Here is a 25,729-nt window from a genome sequence, read left to right as displayed (position 1 = left end):
TGATCACACATTCAGTAGGACTTCAGCAAGCTGAGTTGGTGGCACCTCTGGAATTAGGGAAGCTGTCTGCTGTCAGGTTGGTAGGTGGTGAAGGTGGAAGGTTAAGTTCTATTTTATGGTAAAAAAATAGTTTCCTGGTGTCAGTAGCACTGTGAATCTTGACAATGTAGAAAGCCTTTTCTGCATCAGTCAGGGAAAAATTATGATAGCAGTGCCTGGAATTTTATTAGATCTGCAAGATTTGTTGTGTTTTCCTTTCTGCAGCTCTGAGGTTGGTGACTGCAGGATATCGTTTTTACCTGTCCAGTTTCCAAGACAGCAAGGTATTCTAAGGTGATATATTTATATTTATCGGTAGCAGTTGTTTGTATTTCTGTTGATTAGAAAGTACCAGGTCTATTTGACCACCTCACCCAAATGTACAAGGGGTTTGGGAGAATGTACGGTTGTCCCAAAGTGCAGCAAGGGTAGGCTTGTTCTTGGACCTGATCCAGGTCTCAATGACGTCCAGGATATTAAGTAACAAGTGGTTGACATCTGCAGTAATCAGTTCTGCTTCACTGCCAATAGGCAAGTCCACTGTCCTACAGACAAGTAAGTGGCAGAGAATTAAGTGTATTTTAGCATAATGTAACCCTGCTCCTCAAGGCACACTGACCTGCATGTTTTAGATGCTTACCGGCAATTCAGCAAAAGCCTGTTAATCAGCCATCAATTGAAACCATGTGTACTGAAGCAGAGAATGGCTAAACATGTGTCTTGAGGACCAGGGTTGAAAAACATTGATTTTGAGACAAGAACTAACCCCTCAACCTAGGCTCACAATTGGATGTAGCGATTCAAACGATAGATGATTGGACTTGGCTGAGTAGCCACATAGTTCCTTGTTACAATGGGTTTCAGACACTTTTTCAATGGCATGTTTTAGCAAAGACTTTGAGAAACTTAGTACGCTACCTGATATTCAAGATTGTTCCATCTAGTTTCCTAATGATAAAATGCTGAAAAAAGCAAACTTTGAAAATCAGTGACAGATAAGCAAACCATCCTTGTTAATGAGGAAGCTTTGACAGAGTTGGCTTTGTGCTGCAATGTAATTTTTTTCTGTTGATAGCTTAGCTTAACTTAAAAAACAACAACATTTTATTAATTGTTTGTCAGTTTGAATAAAACAGCGCCCTTCACATAAAATCTCAAATAAAAAAACTTAATTATCTTAAAAGTTTTTCCTTGGTTTTAAGGTGGTTAAACATGAAATAGGACAGACAGACTGACTTTGTTAATGTGACCTTAACACACATTAACAAAGTGTTAATGTGTTAAGGCAATAAAAAACAGCAAAACGTATCCTCAAGATAAAAAGAAAACGGTACACCATTTCTCTCTTATGTGGTTTTAGTGACTTTCTTAATCCCTGTACGCAAAGTTACACACTAAGTCTAAGAAATGTGTTTCTTTTATTGCCATGAAATCCTGGTATGAAACAAATAACACCTATAAATGGTTTTTAAAGCTAGGATTTCTGAGGGTTACAAGTGTAATGATGTTTTTTTAGTTTTCCTTTCATTCAAAAATGTAGCTTTATTGATGTGTATGTATGCCAGTCATTGCACTTTCTGTAACATAATGGTTAGTGTGTAATTATTGATATACTAAATGTATTTTTTCTGTGATGACTGAATAAAATGATTACTGTTTGAACAACTGCATTGTTATGGTTAAGATCAAAGCACATTCATCAGAACGGTCCAGTCAAAATCCAGGCTCAGATTTATCTTAAGAATATGTAAGTAACTTTAAAAATGCAGATAGCAATTTGAGGCTCTGACTGAGATTGAACCGATTCTCTGAGAAAAATAAGTCAGGAAGAATGAATACTTTTCAGATATTTACTTTTCAAAAACACAACAGAAAAAAAACATTTATCCTTTTTCATTCCATTTTAAAATTAAGTCCTCCTTTTTGTTAACTATCATGTAAATCCAAAATTATAAAAACATGAAAGAGATAAAATGACAGTTTTCAATGCACCTGTATACTGTAATATTAATATTACATACTGTATAGTTTTATGGAAACACTGAACTGATCATAAAGTGTTTACTAAATAATTATTTTTTTTAACTTTATAGACTCTCATATTATCCCCAGTAGATGACCTCTGAGTTCTTGGGAAATCACAATTTATTTTTGTATTATTGTAGCACATGTCAGTCACAAATAAATCTACTGCATGAGCTAAAGGTCATCATCACTCACACAGAGAGTGACTAATCCATTTGTCTGTCTCTTGGAAATATGGACTTTAAATCAAACCACAAGGGAATCCAACTTCAGGAAAAAATAATTTCAAATGAAATTGCTTTATGACTCATGGTCTTCAGACTCCTGCTCGCTTGTAGCTGAATAAATTAAATATGTGTCTAGACCAGGGGTTAGTAACCTTTACAAGCCAAAAAGATGTTTTCACCTTCACGCCAACTAAAATAAATGTTTTCCTGAACCGCAAAACCTACTTGATCGTTGGAATGACTTTAGAAGCTTTATGTAGGTTCTCTGTGTTTAGGTTTTGGAAGAAAGAAAAACATTGAGCTTTTCTTGAACAGAATGAGACCCAATGAGTCCTTTTGGTAAAGAAGAGACTACCGCTTAAAAGATCAATGTCCAACCTGGTGAAAAAAGAAGACTGAACTAGAAAAACGATTTCATCAACAATGGGATCATATTATTTTCCCACTTTATAAAGAAACTCAATGTGTAGGCACTGACGATCTCTAAGTTTTAGGGTCAGAGGCTACAGATCCCTGATATAAAGGAAGGTTCCAGAAGAAGGCAGACAACAAGTAACAGATTATTACACAAATCCTTCTGAATCTTTTTTTAAAAATATGAAAACATTACAGTTTTAGTGTTTCCATGAGTCACAAACATAATTTTCCATTCAGACTCTAGTTTACATATTACAAGTTGGATGAATGAGTCAAATTGCATCCCCTAATTACACTGTGGTGTTTGCATCCATCAAATTACTTAATTACAACCACATCCCTGAAAACACATAGTTTTACAAACATCTGTAATGCACCACAAGAGAGGATCTTCTTTGTATCAACAGCCATCCTGTTTATAGCTGTCTCTGCTGGAGCAGATGCTGCCAGATCTTGTGATGGAAACAAACAACCACAATCATAAAAACTAAGTCTGGAAGAAGAGACATGATATCTATAATAACATGTCTTGGGGTAAATGGGTTACTAATCCCCACAAACATGTTGTTTTCAGCTATGTTGTACAGTACCACTGCCAATGACCAATACAACATCAACAGATTCCTCCAAAAAAACTTTGGCTTAAGGTAAAATAAATATAAGAAGTCTGTCATGCACTTATATAGTGTCAATGTTTTGGAAGTTGGAAGTTTGTAAAACAGACCAATATATGGACATCCTCCTAAACTGACTGTCAACAAAAGGAGAGCATTGTGTAGCTAAGAGAGCTTTGATTACTCTATAAGAGTAGCAGAGATTCACAGCTCAGGTGGGAAGCGGCATCTGTAGAAAGGAAAACCAGCTGCACACTACACAAATCTCTCCTCTGGAAGAGGACCAAGAAGAAAGTCATTGCTGGAGTAAAAGTATTAAACATCATATTTGCCACAGGGTATGGAAGAAAACCTCATTAGGTCAAAATTAAACTTTTTACACGCTAAATAACACTTTACATAAACCTAAACACGCCATTTCCCAAAGTGAGACATGGTGGTACCCTAATTATGCAATAATAGATTAAAACCTGTTAGTAATTCCACAAGACTGGTGGCTGGGGTGAAGGTTTAGCTTTCAGCATAGCAACAACCTTAAACACACAGCCAAAATGACAGCTTTCAAATCAGTTCATTTAATTTTATTGATGTAGCACCTGTTCAAGATTTTACCAGCTCAAAACAGGCAAACATCTACTTCTGTACACTGTGTATACAAAAGATATAGTCATTTCAAGTGCTTTAAATAGACAGATTCATACAATAAATATATTAGCTTTGGTCCTACTTATAAAACAGTGAAGTCAGCTTCAGTTTACAATGTCAAGTGTCTAAAAAACTAATTCTAAATTCTGCTGGTGTACTTTGCAGTATCCCCTTATAATTAGCAATCATGTGGTGACGGTGAAAAATTTTTTTTTTCTTTGTCTTGTGATATTACATAAAATTATAATGAGCAAATCTGAAACAAGTTCAAAGAGGAGCAGTATATCATAAAATATGCCAAGCAGTAGTACTTGTGGGTGTTTTAATATATATACTGAATCAGTGATAGTCATGTTCATAGTAGAGCTTGGAGGCAGGATTTAATGTCAAATCCCAATAACACATTAAAAAACCCTTTGCCCCATGCAGAAAAAAAACAACAACTTATTGATTTGTATACAGATACAGCCCTATTTGGTGGTTTGTGTTTATTGCAGCAATCTGGTCTGAACAATACAAGGTAGAACACTCATTAAATTAAATCATCATTCTCAAAAATGAACATGCATTTTCTGTCCTCACCTTTAACACTGTTACAGCTCTTTTATCATTTTGGAATCTGTTTACAAAGGCCTTAAAGCTATGCTGTGAATGAATTTTGTTACATGTATTCTGTACTCAAACATAGCAAAATTACAAAAGGATAAGCCAAACAGTGTAGATGTTTCAGAGCTACATAATGCCAAAATATAGCATAACGTAACATAACACACTACAGTCTCTTATCGAATTTTTAGGCTTATGTTTGCTTTCAAAACTGTCCAGATGTGGGCTTCACAAAACCTTTGAAGGTAAGCTATGGTATCTGACACTAAGCTTTCAACAACAGATTCTTTGATTCCTGTAAGTTAACTCTGTCAGTAGACTGAGATACGTGGTATTTAGAGGCCTGGTCAATGCCTTGTTCGTCAAGGATATATAGTAAACTATCTATTCTTAGATAGTTACATTATGCTAGTTTAGTGATTCTTTTCAAGGTCCTACATTTTTATATTTATATACAGTTGCATTCAATATATTTAAATATTATGGAAAAAAAGTTTTTCCATAATATTTGTACACAATAAAAAGAGTAATTATACAAAACTAATACTATGTTTTCAAGCCTTTATTGTAAATTGTGATGGTTTGCTGCTTACAGCTAATGAAAACCTGACATTTAAAATTAGAATATTACACATACAAATAAAATACAATCAAGCATTCACAATAGAAAAAGATGAGATTAGAGAAAAGTATCTTTAAAACCTGCTTAAAAGTCATTATTCTCAAAAGGTGCTTTTAATCTGACAAACAAGTCTCTTGTTCTTGTACATTCAGTTTGATTGGACATTGAAGTTGTTTCTCCCGTTGCTGCCCAGGCACCAAACACAGGTTCATTATGCATTTTCCGTCATATTATGTTTTAAGAACTGCCAAATATTTTCTGCTAATTGATATAAATGGTCATAAGATTTAGATCATGACTGGAAAATGGGATACCAGATTCAAATAATTGAATTGAGCTTCCTCTGTAAGCTAGTCTTATCTTGGTAGACCAATATAGGTTAACATACTTTCTGGTTTACCTCAAAATGAAGGTTTTTTTCCACTGGAAAGAAACTTCTGAGCAGACCCAGATGGCACTCAAGAGAATTTTACACCATACTGGCCTGGGAATGATTCAACATACCACAATGAGATAGGGAATGTCCCTGGGGAGAGCAATGTCTGGGTTTTCCTCCTTTGCACGCTGTTTTAAAATATAAAAATCACGGTAGATTAAGTCAATCCATGTTAAAGCTCTTCTGGTTCAAGTCTACTCTGCATCCTCAGAATTTGAACCAAACATGGAGAACCAGCAATCAGTTCTATGGTCCTCTCATCTTGATTAAACTTCCAGAAGACTCAAAAAAGCTGAAAGAATGAGTTCCTTTGAATCAAGGCTTGAAACCACTTTGCTTAAAATTGCCTTTGATTAATATTAACTGAACGACCATTAAATTAGTCTGTGTCCCAGCTTTTAATTACTTTCCTTACTATGCCACTGCAGTATAATGTTTTTTGCCTAATATTTCATCATGTAAAGCATTTTGAATTGCCTTGTTGTGATGTGCTACACAAATAAACTTGCCCTGCCCTCCATAAAACGAGCTCCATAAAACAAGCTCCACAAAAATAGCCAGTTTAATGGCAACTCCTAAGTTGTAAATTAGACACCAACTTCAGAGTCAGCAGCCATAAAAGCAATATTTTTCACACATAATTATCACAACAACTATATTTGTTTACAGTTTTATAGTGGGCACGCCACAACAAGGCACACATTCTTAGTCACGGAACATGTGGGTAAGAAATAGAAAACGCCTTCAAGGCAGAAGTGACAAAACCATCTGACCTGGGTGCCCTGTTAAGAAAGCCACTCCATCCACATCAACACCCTTCATCAACTGTTTGACATTGTACAAAATATTTTTTTTTCTTCAAACAGGAAAAATTGTTTACCATCATGATTTTTTTTTTTTTTTTTTTCAGTAATCAAAAATTTTCTGAGCCACCTCACCCATTTCAACACCCTTCATCAACTGTCTGACCTAGTGGCATGTCTACTTACATGCCAATAGGTGAACACTGACAGAAGCAGAGGTTTTACTACAACAGTATTAAGGATTTACAGTAAGAAAAACCCCCAAAATAATCACTAGTAATTAAACATAGGTTTGCATCCATTGTTGGCTGAGTCATTTAAGGTAAGGTCATTTTATTTACATAGCACATTTTCAGCAGCAAGGCAATTTAAAGTGCTTCACATGAATTTAAAGGAAATACAACAAAATAACAAACCAAGGGAAAGAGCAAAAGAAGAAAAAGAATCTAATAATGTTGATTCAAACATTATCAGTTTATACATTAGTATAAACTAGATACTCATGTCTCTGTATTAAGCCTGTAATAAGGTAACCTGTCCAGGATGTACCCTGTATATTCCTTGATGGCATCTTGGATAAGCTCCATTCTCCACCTCACTCCTGAAGAAGACAAAGAGAAAACATCAACTTCCTGCTTTATAATTTTTGGAGGTTTTCAGTAAAGTTCAGTATTGTATTTATTTAGATTTTGTGTGCAGTGTCAGGTAAAGTAATTCATTCAATAGAAGCTGATATGTGTCACTGTATTATGCATGCAGCAGAAAATGAGAAAATCACTGTAGAGTAGAACATTAGAATAACATATCTGAATCTCCTACAAACCCAGTCACATATTATGATTTCTAGCAATTTATTCCATCTGAAACAATGTTTTCTGGGTCCAGAGAATTGGGACAGAGCCTTTGACAAACATTGATACTCTGGAGACTTTTTAGTGGAAGAGGATGGAACAAACAATAAAGCTGTTATGGGATGGTCACACTATGGAAATTGTTCTTTGGACAGCATCTTAAACTCTAAGAGGTAGCAGAAAGATCTTTTGTGTTTCTTTTGCTATGTACACAATTATTTATTATGATTTATGATTAGAATTTAGATTTGTATAACCTGAATAACATTTTAAAATAAAGCTGCTTCTCTGATTTTCAGTACGAATATGTTCACATGAATATCATGCTTTTATTCTGAATATCACAGTGATGTGTTCTAACACAATGAAATTGTATTACTAATGAAGCTCTAATGTTAGTATTCAATGTGTTTGCTTCAGGAAAAGCACAATCCTAAGTGGAATGCCAAAGAGAGAAAAACATGAGCTGATGCCAGCTCTATCCGTCACCTGGGACTAACAGAAAACAGAAGAGAGAAACGAACAAGGCTGGTAGGGCAACATAACTCTGCTTGGTGTCCCAATGCTCTGAACGGAGGGAAGAAGAAGATACAAAGCAATATTCTCTTTGGAATTAATTCACTGTCTCTTCTCCAAGAGCATCTAATTTAGTGTTGCTTGCCTTCCTTTCTGGATCAACATACCCCTTGCTCTCTGTCTCCTTCATCGTCTTCATCTGTCTCCTTTAGTATCTTGGGTTCTACTGCTCTATGACATCCTTTCCCTGTTTCCACCACTGCATTACTATCTTTCACTCTGTTCCTGTGGTGTTCATTAGGACATCTGTTGGAGCCATAGAGACAAAGAGAGAGACACTATGAGAAGAAGCAGGAGATGTGTGAAGTAACAGAAGGTGTGAGTAGAAATGGACTTGTTAGAAGGAAAGGGGATGGGAAGGAAGAGGGAACATACTGTTGGAAAGCGTTTCCTACTAATAAGCCTAATAAAAGACCATCCTAATTAAATCCTGAGGAGTGTGTAGATTTCAAGGCAACATTGCATGGAAAGCCTTTATTCTCAAATTTGGTTTCAATCCAACGTCAATTCATTTATTTTTCTAAATGGTGCTAAAATCTTTTTTTATGTGGATAAAAGAATTAAATGTTTTGTTCTTCACAAAGTGAGAATTATTGCAAGGCAGGATGGATTTGCCACTCCTATTCCAACTCAAACTTTTACCAGAAATTAAAACATAACTTGCAATAAAAACAGCAGTAAATGAGTCAATGAGAAGGTCACTGTGATTTTCAGACTGTTGCTCATCCTAAATGCTTCCCTGTGGTCCAAATGAGGATGGATGTGGGAAAAGAGGGTCCAAATCTCTGCCTTTCACAAAAGCCAGAGGAGGCACAAGGGTAGAAGAGGCAAAAATGAGCTCAAAATAGAACTAATTGTAACTGGGATTTACAGATCCCAGTTACAGCTTCTGCATTTGCTGTGTAAGGTGACAATGAGGGAGGAAGTTAAGGGGCTTTTTCTCAGCCTCACCAGCTTTGATGCCATTGGCTAGTTTTCTTTGATCCTTTTTCTCCATTTCTCAACTGTTTTTCTCTTTGTTGTAGGCTCGTTGTAAACTAATGAGGTACTTTGTTTCAGTTTCATGATTATCATGCACACTTATATTATGCTTTCCTTTCAACAGCTGGTTTCCAAACCAGATCCGGACTACTTCATTGGCAAAACATGACATTTTAATATATATCTTCATATAGTGCCTTGTGACAGGAATCACACTCCCTGAACTTTTTTACTACCGCAACACAGTTCCATGTATTTGTTGGAGATATGTGGCCAGCTGTCCATAACAGTAAATTCTAAAGTATTTCAATGTAGCTCTTGCAGAATCTTTAGGTTTGCTGTACTGATAGAAGGTGAGTTTCCAGCACAACATCTAGTGTTTTGCAGCCTTTAACAGTTTTCCTCTACTTTCTTGAATTTAACTCTATATTTACCTATATTCCCAAAAGCTCTGACCAACTTCCCAGTCCCTCCTGAGTCCCAGTCCCATGATGCTCCTACAAATGTATGATGTATTGAGGATACTGTGCAATTTCAACATGTTTGTTCTGTCCCCTAAATAAAGTCATATGCTGCCATGTAACTTGTAAGCAGTTTTCATTTGGAGGACATTTTAATATATCTATATTTATTTGCATTTTCATTCTCAGTATTAATAGTCCACAGTAATTTTATTTTTCCTTTCGTAGAAATTGTCAGCTCCAATCAGAATCATGTTGCAGGGAGACACAGGAAATGGAAACGGTGGTGGGTGGTGTTTTGGTTGTAGGAATTTCATTAACATGATATTAGACTTGAGTATACCTTCCTCATATGATTTATTAGTCTCCGCCAACTGCGTAGCTCTTTATCTACATTAAATCCTGGGACACTTGATGTATTAAATGATTCATGATGATGAGCTTGGACACACCTCAAGGTCAGACTGATAACATCAGGATGTTGGATGATGACATCAGATTAAAGGAGACATTATATATCCTTAGTTTAAGAGTTGACATACTTTCTTCAGATCCTGTTAAAGACAACAGGTGTTGTCTTTAACAACATTTACAGGTGGTACTGTAGATCTACAGTACCACCTGTAAATGTTTCTTTAAAGTCTGTTTCAGGGCACAGATTGATAAACATTTTTCTATTATGTAGTTTTATAAGCTGCATAATGGAAAAACAAGAAAGTTGGTTTTGAATATTCACTTTTGTTGAGCAAAGTTGTATGGAGAGTTATTTAAGGCAGAGGTCAGAGGTAGATCATAAGTGGACTTAAAAATGAATAGGCCTAACAATAATTTTCTAAAATATGAAGCTGAAGTTAAAATGAACTAAAATCTGTCTGAATGACATTTTCTTTATCAAACTAGGCCATGAACAAAGAAACACATTTCAGTTCTGTTCAGTCAAGTCTTTGTGTCCAAATCCATCTAACAACCAATAACATACAATTGGGTTCACAAGAAGAATTTCTAATTTATTGATGATAGAAAATGATTATCTTTAATTTGTGGCCAGTGATTGCATTTGCTTATTTTAATCAAGAATGTCAAGTCATTCCCAAGCCCAGTGTCCTCAAAGTTCATCAAGTTCTCTTTGCTTTTGTTGCTTGCCTACCTCCAAAACATCAACAATCCACCGTAGTGTTTCTATGTCAGAATAGTCTACTTTTCATCATAGGTCTAGTTGACTACTCTCCAATCATAACATTTATGGTTGTGACTAGAATTGTACAAGGTACATTAGAAGCTGTTTGGTAAAGTAATCATTTTTTCTGTCGTTGCAATCATGTAGTTTTTTTTAATCTTAGAGTGGCTACTTAATGTTTGTTTTACATTGTCTGTTTGTTTTGAAAATTGAAAGTACCCTCACCAAACAACTAAATGGCACATATGCAGCTGTGATATGCTGTATTTTCTGGTTGCTCGGATTTTATGCAATAATCTTTCTGCCTCCCGCTGCAGAGTTGGAGACACAGTTCAGTTTGTCATGATCCTGGGGTGTTTGGGTTTTGTGGATTCGCCTGTGTTTGTATTTTGATTATTATTTATTCACACAGGTTTTTGCTTAATGTTTTTTTTGTTTGTTTGTTGGTGAGGAACATTGTGATCCATATGTCTGTAATGTAGTTAGCTAAAATAACATCATTGTTGACCAATGTCTCACACTCCATGCATGAATCTGTTGTTCAACTGGAAAGTTGCATCAGTCACTTCTGCATCCTAGGTACACAAAGGCGCATTACTGTGGATCCTTGCTGATGTAATGACCATCACTGCTCTCAACAAGATCAATAAGTCTTTGTAACTCTGCTATTTGCAGTTTTCTCATCAAGTAACATTGCTGCTCTTATTTACACATCTTTGTTGTTTGAAGAGTGTTTACTTCCTGTAAATAGTCTGTTATTGTTTTTTTCTCTTTTTGCACTTATGTTCACACGTCTTGTGCATTTCTCTTCTCTAAATTAAGTCGGCTGCACATGACATTTAATTGGTATGTTATGTTTTAATAATTTCTAGGTATCATTGTCATTAAATGTGTCCTTATTGTACAGTCTTCTATGCTTTTTTTTAGCATATGAAAAAGCATATGCTAAAAATGTGCTTTATTTTTAGCATATTCTAAAAACATGTGAATTTGAATGTCCTCAAATACCTTAAGTTACTGCCCTGAAAAACAGTGGTATTGTAAAATGTAAAATTGTAAAATGAGAATGCAAGCAAATTTACTGTGAGAATATGCTGGCATTATCTTTAACCACTACTGACTTTTTTGGTGTGTATCATCTGATGGCACAAAAGACAAGCACAGTCAATTACATCTCTATTGTTCTATGATCTGTTATATAGCTGGCAAAGCTTCCTCTCCACCACAGAGCCACAGATAACATGTGGCTTTGTCAAGCTGGTATTCATTGTGACTCCTCAGTGTTTTGACACTTTGACTGGGATCCAAACAAACATGTTAAAACATTGATCGAGGCAGTGGTAGACAATTATCTCCTACATGCTGTTAGGCACAATGACAACACAGGTAATGTTTTTTTGTAAAGAGTCAGGTGTCTTTAATGACACAAGGACAGCATTTCCAGTAAAGCCATCTGTCTAACAGCAGGATAAAATGGTAAAAAAAATATTGATAGTAAATATTGATTTTTCTTTTAATCTATTTCTTGCTACAACTGTCCACACTATTATTACTAATAGTGTGTAGGAGTATTCCTGCCTGTTTTGCAGAGACAGAAGAACCAAGCTGCAGCCAACATCAGGTTGCTAACTGTGAATAAACACTTTTTTCTGACAACACTTCTTCAAAGAAATCAAATTATCACTTTCTATAGTTAGCATCAATGTGTTACTGCTGGCTAGCTCAGTCAGAGACCTTGTAAAGGATCCAAGCATCCACTATTCAAGTGAGCTGTGATGTGCTACCCTTTTATTCCTTAAATATACTTGCTAAGTTATTTGGCTGACAGATCAATTTAGATTTTAAACTGAAAACTGCGAGGTGTGATATATTGCTCAAGGGCACTCGAACATTAAACTGCATTGTAGTGGTTCTAGGGGGATTGCTGCCGTATTAGATACCAAACTAGAAGTTTACTTAGGAAACTCTGTCTTCCCCAGTCAGGATTCTGACTTCATTGGCCAATGTTGCTATATTTCTGACTCACAACTGTAATGTCCAACTCAGAATATCTGACTTTAGATTAAAAAGTAATTGACCAATCAATTACTTTATGTTTACAAGAGCACTATTAAAATTTCAGTGTTCTGTACCTACAGGGCTTAATAAATGTTCTGATCACATCGACTAATATTTATGTCCATTGATTAAAGAATAGAGCAACATTCCATGAAGGGCTGTGAGTAAACTGAACAGAAGAAATTTGATGCGTTTGGAGTTTCCTGCAGCTGAAGATATGTCCATTCACACCTGGATAGAGTGTGATGGGACAGCAGAGCCTAAATATTTTTATTTAATGAGTGGATGCACCTTTTGTGAGTTTAAGTAACAACTCTTAGAAATCTGTGTGCAGAATTTATAGATTCATAAGCCAGGGTTGGGTCACAGTCAAGCCTCAGTGTTTTTAGAGTGGCATTTTTTCCTAGATTTAACTAAGATTGACAGTTTCATCCCCATGTCAAACTGTGCTTCAGCACCCACGTTGACCCTGATGTGCTCACTGATGTGTGACTGTGGCAAAGAAAGTGTTACATATGTGCCAAGCAGAGCTATGCAGCACCCTCTGTATTTATTGACTGAAAATGTGCTATAAAATAACCCTTTCACTTCATAAACATAATCTCATACTGCAAAAATAATAAAAGCCTCACCTTTAACTTATGTTATTTTTATTTGTTTATTATGGATAAACATCTATTATTGGTAGATGGTAGATGTGGAAAAAATTTGTTCATGTAATGATTAGGAATTGTTTAAGATACTGCGGTCCATTAATATTGGTTTTAAACAGAGCAAAATATATTACTATCTGAAAGTCATGAGTGAACTGTAGACTCAAGTGACCAGGAAATGTTTTATTCCAATTTCTTGATGTCCAACTTTTGTTAACCTTTATGAATTGTAACCCCAGTTTTCTATTATAACCTGATTGAAGTGTAACTTGGTGCTCTTCTGCCACTGTAATCCATCTATTCTAAAGTTCCTTATTGTGCATTCAAAGGTGGCTTTTGATTCCAAACACCATGCCTGTAACAGGAGGTTCTTTGAAATATTTTTGCCTTTTATTGTCTGTGACCTCTGGCGTTATGTTATTTTCTTCCATTTTTTTTTTCCAGAAGTCGTCCAGAGCACCATTAGTGAAGAAAAAAAGAAAAAAACATCACTACAATCTTGTAAACTACAACAAAAATGCACGATTTAAAAACCTTCGCTAGACTATTTATTTATTTCTATTGGAGAGTTTAGATACAGGAGTTAACATTATTTTCCATATTCGAACCTTCATCGGATTTTATTTTGTAGATGCATACCGGAAGTAGCGACTCTCACGACACCCGAGGGCTTGACGGCAGATGTCCGGGAGCGCGGAGCGCACACGTCGCTCTCTTCATTACATCGCACCACTGCGGTAGGATCGGGGTGGCATCAGCAGAGGAGCAGACGGCAGGTAGCCAACACAGTTCACTTGTTCCTGCTCCGCGCAACCCCAGAGGCGACTTTATCACTTAGGAGGTACTTTCCCTTGAAAGGACATACTACAGCTGCATCTCCCAGGTTTGTCCCTGCAGCCTGGCGAGAGCGGGGGAAGGAGAAGTTTTGATCGTGTGATTTGTGTGTGTGTGTTTTTTTTAACCACAATCCCTGTAACCTTGGAAGACTCACCTGATTGCTGTGCGAGGATGGGACCGCTACTCCCTTTCATCGTGTTGTGTTTGAGCGCCGCTGTCCCACACCGTGTGAAAGGTGAGTGGGAGAGTGAAGCTGTCATTACCTCATTTTGCGTTATTTTGAGTCGAAGTAAGAGACTGTGTGCAAAATATATTAAAAGTGCTGAGAATTGTAGTCAAAGAGAAGAAGATGCACGAAACGTTATGTGGGTCTGTATTGTTTGCAGCACCCTGTTGTGTTAATATGTATACACGTTCACGACCCATTAGTTAATGGGGTTACATGTGTTTCTAGGACACTTTTGATGCAGTCAGAAGGATGAAAACATTTCTTTATCCATGGATATTTTTACTAGAGGGATGTTTACCGCGTTAGGCGCACATAGTTCATATAAAAATGGGTATTTCTGCGCTCCCTTCTCGAAATGTGCATCAGCTGCTTGTCTGGATAAAATATGCTGAGCGGTCAGGTTTAACTGCCTCTACTAGACGATCACCCCCTTCTCCTTAACAAGCTGGTTTCTGAGAAAATGAAGACAGATAAATAAAAGAAAAAATGTTGTTAGTGGAACAGAGAAGCTACCAAAATGAGAATAAATTGCTCCTTCCTTGGTTGCTGCAATGTTATTGACCAGGATGACATCACGAAAAGGTCAATTAGGCACTTTACATCTAACCTGGAGTTTTAGCATTAACAGCCAGACTATCTTCCCTACAGAGGAAATTGCTTCGTGCTTACAGATTGACCTATACACTTTAATATCCATTACAAATCAATCCACATCCTCTTCTCCTTTTAAGCTTTCCATTCTTTGGATGTTGGGAATGTTTAGGCTTTTGCCTGCCTTAATGTTGTTCATGGTCAGCACAAAAGCAGTATACCTGTGGGATAGTATGTGAAGAAAACAGTCTGCAGTTGCGCTAATGGAAGTGGGTCATGCCATCCTCCTTGTCTCTATCCATTTAACGACACACTTGCCTCAGGAGTCACACATGTCAGGCAGACCTCGGTCTCTAAACAAGGAGTCTGCCTCGAGCAGACTTTCTAAGGCTCCCTGAGCCACGGTGTCAACTCAGTGTCAACCGTTGCAAAACATAATACTCCCTTGTAGACTGGCATAATGAGTCTGGAGGAGAAGAACAGAGCTCTGGTGCTTTGGGTCGACTTCTTCCAAGGCTCGGAGAGTTAAAAATATACCTCGGTGGTACCTTAATTAATCCCAGTAAAAATGTTTGACATTATGATGTGAAATTCATCTAACTAGCTATGAGCTAGAATGAGATTATCACAGTTTGATAACCTTGAGTAAAAACACCAAGGTTTCCTGATGTTTAGACAAAAAATGTTTTGCATTATTGTTTCTTTTTAAAACAGAAAGTCAACTATTTTTCATACAGCTGCTAAAATATTGCAACATATGTAGCATTCTGTTGGAAGCAAACCTTTGAAAAAATGGATGTTTTCAGGAAATGAACGTCTGATCAAAGTTACATGCTCTGTTTGATCATTTTAATCGGAAATGTAGCAATGACGCCTGAGAAACATAAGGTTATTAATTAAGTTACACTAGGAAACAAAAATGTCTAAAAATGGAGATGTAATGATACAAGGCTATCTTCTTGGGTCATAAGTCTACAATCTGCCACTTTACAGACATTCAGCTCTTAGTTTGGCATCTGCAGTTTCAAATGTAGACAAAGCAAGTTTAATTGTATCATTTCTTCACTAGGTAATTCAAAGTGCTTTATAAGATAAAGGGCAAAGGTTTTTCTCAACTCAGTTTTTAGGGAGTTTGTTTTAGAACTTAATGTTACCTTCTGCTGTTTTGAGGCAGCCCTGATACAACCAAGTAAAAAGATCTCTGAATACCAGAGGTGTCTAGATAACTGGCGAGAAATCTGGATTGTATTCACTGCTGATACTCTTGGCTTTTAGTCCAATACTCAGCACTCAAAATCACTAGATAGGATGCACTTCTTTCATTTCCATGCTTGTGTTTTATGCAACCATGCACATTTCCAGTTGACCAAATTTGTCTTTCTTGAAAGCAAAGATGTAGAAGTTGTGCCTTTGCTTGCTGATCAGTGGAGGAGGGGCACCATTGTTTTAAGCCGTTATACTGATCAGGTTTAAAGAATAAACAAAAATCAATCTGGCATCTCAGTAAAAAATGGTAAAACAAAAGTGTATGATCTGCTGATGTATGTATGTCCAAGGAATGTACATGATACAAGATTAAATATCCTTGAAGGCAACATTGCCTGTAACATCAGATGGAGTCCCAGAGATACAAAAACCCTATGTAGACCGAGGAAACGTTGGACTTATCCGCAGTCATTACTCAATGATAGCTGGTGCCTTCAGAGATAGCCCAAAAAACAAACACTATTGGTGATGTCACACAGTGCCACTGAAATAAATTGATGTGCCAGAAACATTGCCCCCCAGGTAAAAACAGACTGCATTGTTCCAAGACTGTGCGCAATACATCACATCGTCTGGTCCTGGTGCTGACTCTCACACATTGTTTGGTATTCTGCCTGTCAAGCTTGGACAAAGCACAGGGTTGCACTCAGTGTGTGGAAATATAAGATGCACTCCTCTCTGTACAAAGACCTAATGGAATTTTTTGTATTTTCGCTTCAGGTCGTATTGTAATAATGTACAATTGATGGCTTTTAGGCAAATGGTAAGCCATCTTGATTAGCAGCGTAATTGTCCACATTCAACAAATTATGATTAACGGTAATGTTGCTGCTTTGTTTTGGTCAATGGATTCCCTCTGAAACAGACAAACATTTTCACAATCAGTCATAGAAATGTCATTGCTAGAATATTAAATAACATCTTTCAGCTTAAGTCTGGATGGATTTTCAAATTCAGTTTAGTTCAAAACTACTTTATTAATCCAAGGGTGAAATTAAATGTTATAATTCACATGATCCAAGTTTCTTCAAAAAGTTGTTTTAAACACTGATGACCTTTGGGTAGAGATGACCTCATGTAGAGTTCTCTATTACTACAGACCTTAAGAAGCCTCTGACTGAAGACACTGTTGTTGTATCAGTCTGATGAAGAGAATTCTGTAATGCCTATTTTATGAAAAATCTTTCTTTATACACTAATCTCCAGAAGTTCGATGGCAACCTGCTTGTAGGAGTAGGAGAGCCTTGAAAAAGATTGGTTTGACATCTTGGCACCTACCAAATACTGCCACTGTGAGTTGTTACGTGGGAGAAAATAAGGCTTTATTTTTAATGTGTGCTTTATGCTGCCAATGTCCATCCATCCATCCATCCATCCACCCATTAAGCTGAGTTCAGCTAATAGGAATCTGATCTAGATGTTTTGTTTGTTGGATTATGTTTTTTCATCATGACAGAACAAAACATTGCAAGCATTTCTGCAGTTAAGAACTTAAACCATCTAAACATCTCCTGTTCTTTCCTACCACCAGCTGCGAACCTGACATCAAAATATTTAAACTTGTTGTATGAGGCAGAGACTGACTCTTGACCCAGAGGTTGTAGTACACTTCTATTCAACTGAGAACCATGGCCTCAGGATTAAGCTGAACAAATAGGATTAATGCTAATTATGTTTGCCAAATAATTACTAGTTGTTGTACTTAACAATTCATATTCTGCACTTCCCTGAACAGAGAGATATGACTTTGTTTACTATTTAATTGCTAATTCTTGAATACATATACATCTAATAGGAATTCATCTGAAACCTCGTTAAATTTCTTGGCCTGTGCAAGTTCTGGCTGAACTTTGGATAACGACTTGCAAACCCTGTCCAATATGCCCTTCATCCTGGTTTTAGATGCAACAATCTTCAATTATGGAATAAAGGTCAGGACTTTGTCAGATCACCATCCCTGATAACCGCAGGAATCAATGTGACTCAGTAGATGCCATCCTGTGCATAAGAAAAATTCTGCATAGGAAACTGTGAGGCACTGACATTGGCTTAAATTATTTTGGGATATATTTGTGGAACTTAATTGGGCTATTCATCGTCCATTCACATGTTCCTTAATCCCCTTAATATTTGACGGAGAGGTCATTTCTCTCTTATGGTGACAAGTTAATGGATAAAGTGCTACTTATGTCGTGATGTAGTCAGACCTCTGCTGTCCTGCCTACATTTCATGCTCGACTTAATAGGAGGGCACTAGGGGGACGGTTATAGGGGATTCAAGGACACTCAGGCGAAGAACTTTAATAAAGGTATGGCACGAAGGTGGCAGTGTTGGTTGGAATATATTCTTTAAATCAACACAGCTTCATGTTAAATTTTGGAATGAATCTAAATAGGTATGTGAATATTTTTGCTGTATCTTTTTATCTTATTTAACCTCCAGTAATTGAGTAAGCACGTGACTATTCCACAGTCTCTTTCGAAATGCTATGCTGGGCTTCAGGCTCATTTCTCGCTTTTTAAGGTAACTTGCAGCTTATCAGTTCCACGTTTGTACATCAGAGAATGGAAAAAGGAGAAATGTTTAAACTCCTCTCATGGAAAAATAGGCTTATAGGCAGTAAAAATAGCTTATTTTCATGCACAACTCTTCTTGTTTTTTCTCCCCTTTCAAATCATTATCTGCTCTTATTCACACGAGTCTGGAAACATTGATTGTAAAACCGCTCAGACATGTTAAAAGTATCATTTACTGATAGCAGCAGGCAGCATTATAATGGTGGGTTTAAGCTGTGATTTTATTTTTTTCTCCCCAGCATTATATTAAAGCCGGTGTCAAAATTCAAACCGTGGCTCTGCCAGAAAAAAGAGGACCCCTGAAAATAGTAAAAAAGATTATATGAGTGCTCTTTTTGTAGTGTCAGTTCATGTTGAGTGTACATTAGTTGTTCTGCTAAGAACATGGAGCAGCCTATCATCTCATAGCTCAAGCTTTCATAAGACCACACACTGGTTTTAAGTAATCCCACTGGGTCGTGATAAATGACTCAACTGTGAGAAGGCTCACAGTGTGTGTTTAGCAAAAAAAGAAAAAGAAAACAGATGATAAGTTTTATATAGCCCTGTCTGAAATATATGCACTGTGGAAATCTTTGTGTATGGCTTTGCTTGCTCAAATAAAATATCCAGATTGTAAATACCAACAATCCAGATTAGTTTGAGTTTAGTGGTCAACAGTCATACTTGTTTGTTAAAGCCTAAATACAAAGTAAAGTATCCAGAGCTGACCGGACAGAAGCATTAGTATCCACATAAGAAGAAATATCAATAGAAACAGAAATACCTTTTATTGCCCCACAATGGGGACATTTCTGACAATGGGGAAATGTCTGCTCAGATATCAGTATCCTCCCCTTCATAAGTTAAGTTGCAGTTTTTTTAACTTCTTTATTTTTATAATCTTAAAGGTATCAACATTTTCAAAAGCTCACCATAAATTCATCACAAGATAGCACTTTCTCTGTCAGAGGGTTGAGTCTATTCTCTCAGTTTGAGCTGAGAAATCAAATACATTACAGTTTTTACATCACATTTTGCTTTATTCTTAACTCTGCGATAAGAATGACATTTTTCTGTCTATTTATTGTTATCAGGCATGGCCTGGTTACCAGTATCAAGATATAACAAAGTATTAAAAAGTTAGTAAATAATTTATCAAACTGTTTTTATGGCTTCCAGTCCTTTCAACGACATATCAAAGTGCCAGGGTGAACAGAAGTTCTTAAGCTCCGTGGAGCCGAGGGGATTGCTGCCCTGCTTCTCTCTGACCAGTTGCTGGACACTGCCTGTCAGCTGGCTCAAAAAGGACATTTTTCCTTACAACATAACAAATTCACCTGCTCAAAGAGGGAAGTTAGAAATATTTCTTAAAACACATCAAAGCTGCAGTTGACTAGCTAGGAATAAGTAATTGATGCAGAGTCAAGGACACAGTCCTGTGGGCTTTCTTAGGTAGACAATTGTTCACTAATTGTCATTATATAGACATCATCTGAATTTGACTATATTCTAATATAATTATAATCAAATCATATCCTTTATGAATGAACCTGAATCAGTCTGACTTGGTCTCATTAATTTGATTGCATCGTTGTAAATTGGATTTATGTATTCCTATATATTTCAATTTGAATTGAACCTATTTTGTATAATACAATATATACAATTAATAGAAATACATTTAAATATATTAAATTGAATTATAAAACTGACCTGAAATAAGGAGCGGAATGACAGACCAGTATAATTATTGACTCAATGAATCTAGTGTTCTATTTTTTTGCTTTAAAATAAAGATAAAATCTAAATGCATGAGAAAATATCTTTACTGTAATCACTATGTAAGCAGCAATTGAAAAAATTCCTGCTTTTTTGTTTCATTTAACATGAGTGTGTTAATTCATGCTGCCATTAAACCATAGTAAAAACTACTCTATTGTCAGACCATAAGAATCTCACATATGCAGGTATGCTAGTTTGGTAGAGGCAGCAACCGATGCTAATACAGAAGCTTTTTCAACAGTTTTACCCATTATGTCTAAAATACATCAATTCCATTGAAAGACATTGTTTTAGCTGCCAACAGGGATGAAGACTGATTGGAAACATGGGGAGAATGAGTGGATCTGACAGGAGGCATGAAAGCAGAGATGAGACAGAGAGTGAGCTCCTATTCTAAACTGTTGCAGGAGTTAGTTGGCAAAAAATAAATAAAAATAGGGCCCTGGACTGTCAGTGGTACAGAAGTGATGTGGAGCCTCTAACAATGATGAAGTATTTTTTCATCCTCTTTTAGTGCTTAGACTATTTTTTTAGGCTTGTTCCTGTCAATGTCACTGAATATTTTCGTAATTATTTTCAGATTACTTTAAGTTTTTCACAGTGATGTGTACACTGTTGGCCACAACTATTGGCACTCCTAATAAAAATGCATGAACATTCTTAAAGTGGCTGTAGAAATAAAGACTCTCATATCATATCCAAACCTACAGAGAAAAAGAAAAGCCATAAATACTAATTAAAAGATTCTGAATCTCTGATTATCCTAAAATGTAATGCATAAATTGAAACAGTGCTTCAATTTTACTTGGAATTTATTTTAAAGGAATTTGTTGGATTTCTTCAACCCAGCTGAATAAGCTCTACTGTGGTGCAAGAAATGCAGAGATTGAAGGAGATTGTGAAGAAACTCAACATAATTAGTCCAACCATTTGTAGTGAAAAGCATTCATAACTCCTTTCATAAAACATCAAAATATTATATTATTTTGTAGCTTAGGAATTACATGAATGTAAACATATCTTTTTTGGTGAAGAGGATTGATCATCTTTCATGATCAAGTTTGTGTCGAGGCATTAAGTTTGTTAGCAACATAAAGAATTATGGTAAGCACTAGCATGTATCCTATCTGTTTCTTTATGCTGACTGCTTTTGTTTATTTATTTGTTTTGCTGTGGGAGTGGTTGCTCAGAGCTCTGGGCCTGACTGATTTGTTGAAGTGGTGTCACGCCAGCATCAGCCTTTCTTTATCAGTGTTTACCAGAAGTGTACCTTCTCATAACAGATCAATAAGCAGAATAACTGATTTTGGATTATAGTGTAGAACCACAGCAGGTTCTTTAAATCTGTGGAGGAGGGTAGCTACAGCTGGATTAAGTTTTACTGGCTGACTACTGCTTTGGGAAAGTGGGGTTAAGACTGCACAGTAGCTTTTTCTGAGTTAATGCCCCACGCATAAATGGTTAGATGAGGCAAAAACCATTAAATGTTGCATGCTTAAACAGAAAGTTGGCTAAATTGGCACATTTTAGGGATGTTCTTTGACTGTGAGGACATGAAGTGTTTTAGTGCTTGAGTGTGGGTTAGTATTATCCTTCCCATCTCTGAAATTTTCTTCTCTAGGAATACTTGAAGGTTTTAAAAAACTCTCAAGTAATTGGGGATTCTTTTTTTTCAAACTTCTAATGATTTAAGATTTGGAAAGGATTTTTATTTTCAACCATTTGAAACCAAGGCATGGAGCATTCTGCTTGTATTTATTACAAATATGCTGCAGATTTCATATATGGAAGCTTTGCCAGACCAAGTGGAAATTAAGGTCACAGCAGATAAATTTGGTTTGTTATGATAAATTTTCCCCAGTTGGATTTTGCAACATCAACACATTTTTAGTCATCTGATTTTAGATCAAATGATTTAGCATGTTGTATTCTGAAATGATTACTAACAGTAGGAGATAAAGAGATACAGGCCTCCACATTCATTATGTAAACCTTGATCCTGGACAGTTAATGGTCTTAACAGTTTTTTTTCTTCTTTTCACAAAGAAGGTCTCCCCTGAAATAAAGTTTGGACAAAGCTACCATAATCCTTCCACAATGCTGTGACAAACATATAAAGTGTGTTGCAAGTATTCACTCCCCTCACAGAAAAATGTTTAATCCATCATCTAAAAATGGAAAGCGAATGTCACAACCGCAAACCTACCGGGACATTATTGTCTCCCAAAACTGATAGAACTGGCAGTTCAGTTTGAATTTAATTTAGTTTCACTAATTCAGAACAAATGTCACCTCCAGGCATGACAAAACAAACGGCTACAAATCAAGGAGAGGATTAATCACAAAAATTACATAATAACTGTAAAGGAGCTGAAAAGGTCCATAGATTAGGTGGGAGGACAACTTTCATTTGTGTTCTCCACAAATCTGGCCTTTATGGAAAAGTGGCAACAAGAAAGTTATGATTGAAAGGAAGCTATGAGAACCTCTGATGAAAATGTTCTTAACGTAATGTGGGCTACAAAAACATCCAGAATATGGTGCTCTCATACAATGTGAAAAAAACTATGTGAACTGCCATGAGTAGCATTAAAACACACACCACCCCCATGAAGACAGTGGTAGCAGCATCATGCTGTGGCATTTTGTTTGTTTCATCATCATCTGGCCGGAGCCTGGCCAGATGATGATGGAACGATAGATGGGGCTAAATGTAGGACAATACTGGAAGAAGACCTGTTAGAGGCTACAAAAGACTTAAGAGTGTGAAAAGCCTTCAAAACTGATTATCAGAGCAAACCATTTAGTCTGACTGGGATAGAGCTAATTTGCTAGGATGAATGGAAAAACTTCAGTCTGTAAATGTTCAAAGCTAGCAGAGTCGTACCCTAAAAGAATTGTAGCAAAGGTGGTTTTGCCACAATTACAAAACCATCTTTTCTAATTGTAGCAAAAGGCGGTTCTACAAAGTCTTGATTCAGAAGCGCTGACTGCAAATGAACACAATAATGTTAGTTTATTTGTAACAAAAATTAAAACTTAAAAAGAATATATTAATTTAATCTCTTTCTACAATTATGCATTATTTTTGCCCCATCACACAAAATCCTGATAAAGTACAAGGGAGTTTCTGGTTATTATGTGACAAAAATGTAGAAGAGCTCAAACAATGTAAATACTTTTGCCAGATACTGTTGCTGTTTTAACTTATCTTTGAGCTAATGCTGGATGCAGGCTATGCATTTGTGATTTTGTGTGTGCACTTCTGCGTGGGTCTCTGTTTGCAAAGTTTGAAGATGTAACCCAGAAATGTCACTGCAGAAAGTTAAGGCAACAATTCAGACTGTTTTTGCACATTGCTGATGTGAATCTATATTTCTCTCATTTTCAAAAGCACAGAGAAAAAAAAAAACACTTTTATTTATCATGCCAGCCAGATGGGGTTTTCTGATATTTCTTTTAAATAAACTCCATTTTGAATTGAAAGCTGGAGCCTTGTGCTTTATCTTAAATATAGATAAGCCTCTAATGTGTTTTTAGGAGGTGTATTTAGGGTAATGGCATACCTACTGAGAGGTGAAGTGCAGTGTTTAGGCAAATATCTTCAGCCCAGATGTCTTAAATTACCCCTTGGGATGCATGGTGCCATACAGGAAAATAGAATGAGAAAGGTAAAAGGCTGTGAATCAGGATGAAAATGTACTCTAATGTGGAATTCAATGGACAGAAAACACTCATCGTCAAACATCAAAGTAGGACCCATTCAAAAACTGAAAATTATTCTCCAGTGTGGAAAAAGAACCCGTCGACATTTAGAAGTTAAGGCAATAGTTGCTACCAGTTGCAGCATCTTTTAGTATTAGAGTGCAGAAATGAACCTAATAACCTCTTTCTTCTTTTTCTTTATATATTTTATTTCAGTAATATTGTACATTTTGTAGGCCTACACAATCCTTGAGAAATTAATAGGTAAGTAGTCATGTTTTTTTCCCATTTTTAAACAGAGGAATTTAGAGTTGTATAATTTTTTGGAAGAAAAGGAACAAGAGAAGGACAAAGTAAGATCATGCCAGGCATTAGAGATGTTATTTTTTATTCGACTATATTCTGTTTCGCCGCAAGGCTTCATTTTGCTTCAACCCCGTAATATCACCAAGGGCAAGCTAAATTCTTTTGCAACCACTTGTGTAAGTCATACCACTAAGTGATAAAACTCAAAAGAATGGAATGAAGGGTTCCTCCCAAAAGAGAAGAAATGTCCCAAAAATTTAAAGTAACGGTTTTATTAAAAGATCATGCCTACAGAGAGGTCAGCATAGCTTATGTAACTTCAAAGGTATTTTGTAAACAGCTAATTAAACAGGGAAATTGAGAAAATATTTAATGGATTGCTTCTATTTTGGGTATAGTTGATGTGTTTTACCTCACAGAGATTTAAGTCTACCCTCTTGAAACATCTGAAGGAAACATTTAAAAAAACATGTTAAGAAATGCATTTTTTAGAGGTGCAGCACTAATTAGTACCTTTTTTTTATTGAACATGTCTTTAATTAATAGGAGTCCATATTGCCATATATTCTACTAAGCTTCCCTGAGTTTTCTGAAGAACAGGCCCACAGTATTATGGATTATCGTAAAAGTAGCCATGCAGTGATTCTGATATTTTCATCCTTTGTTGCACAACTGACACACCCTCAATTCAGTAGGGTTAATGTTGTCATTGAAGAAAAGCTCACAGTTCCTGGCAAGATCCTGGAAGTATTTAGTGATCTTGTCACAGTAATAATTGTGATAGTAGATCAGAAAAGGCCTTTTTCTGACAAGCCTCCTAAGCAGCTGATAGGTATGTAGTTAGCATCTAATTGTTGTTATTTAGACTCAGTGACCCCAAGATGCTGTTACACTACCAATGTTTTTACTATACAAGCAGTTTTCAATTAGTATTATAATTTTTTGTAAATGAAAAAAAAATGTAATCAAAACCAACATAGCACTGGAAAATGTGCTATGTTGAGACTCTCTCCTCATTAAGTCCTGAATCACGTGTGAAAAATAATATTTGGAAAGCTGAGTTAAATCTCACAATCATCACCTCGGATTGATTTCTGCAAGGAATCATCAAAATAGACTCTTTCTAACAACATGAAGTAGGCTAGTGGATCTTAAAAAGCAAGAATTCATATCCAACCTAAAAGGAAAACTCAATACACAGGGAAAAAGTGACAGTGAACTACAGAGAGAGCCATTATTGACAATATTTCCATTTATAAATTG

The 25,729-nt window shown here is 36.2% G+C and overlaps 1 protein-coding gene across 1 annotated transcript in view; it reads left to right on the top strand.

Annotated features, from left to right (window-relative positions):
* The first annotated feature begins 438 nt into the window (after positions 1 to 438).
* edil3 (EGF like repeats and discoidin domains 3) overlaps positions 439 to 25,729 on the top strand; it is a 143,840-nt gene continuing 118,549 nt past the window's right edge. The window contains 4 exon segments of the mRNA XM_023344053.1: positions 439 to 467; positions 13,823 to 13,991; positions 13,993 to 14,032; positions 14,177 to 14,263. Of these exon segments, the coding sequence (XP_023199821.1) occupies positions 439 to 467; positions 13,823 to 13,991; positions 13,993 to 14,032; positions 14,177 to 14,263 (325 nt within the window).

Source organism: Xiphophorus maculatus, chromosome 12 (genome assembly GCF_002775205.1).
Source record: "Xiphophorus maculatus strain JP 163 A chromosome 12, X_maculatus-5.0-male, whole genome shotgun sequence".
Taxonomy (NCBI): Eukaryota; Metazoa; Chordata; class Actinopteri; order Cyprinodontiformes; family Poeciliidae; genus Xiphophorus; species Xiphophorus maculatus.
This window is presented reverse-complemented; position numbering and strand designations above follow the sequence as displayed.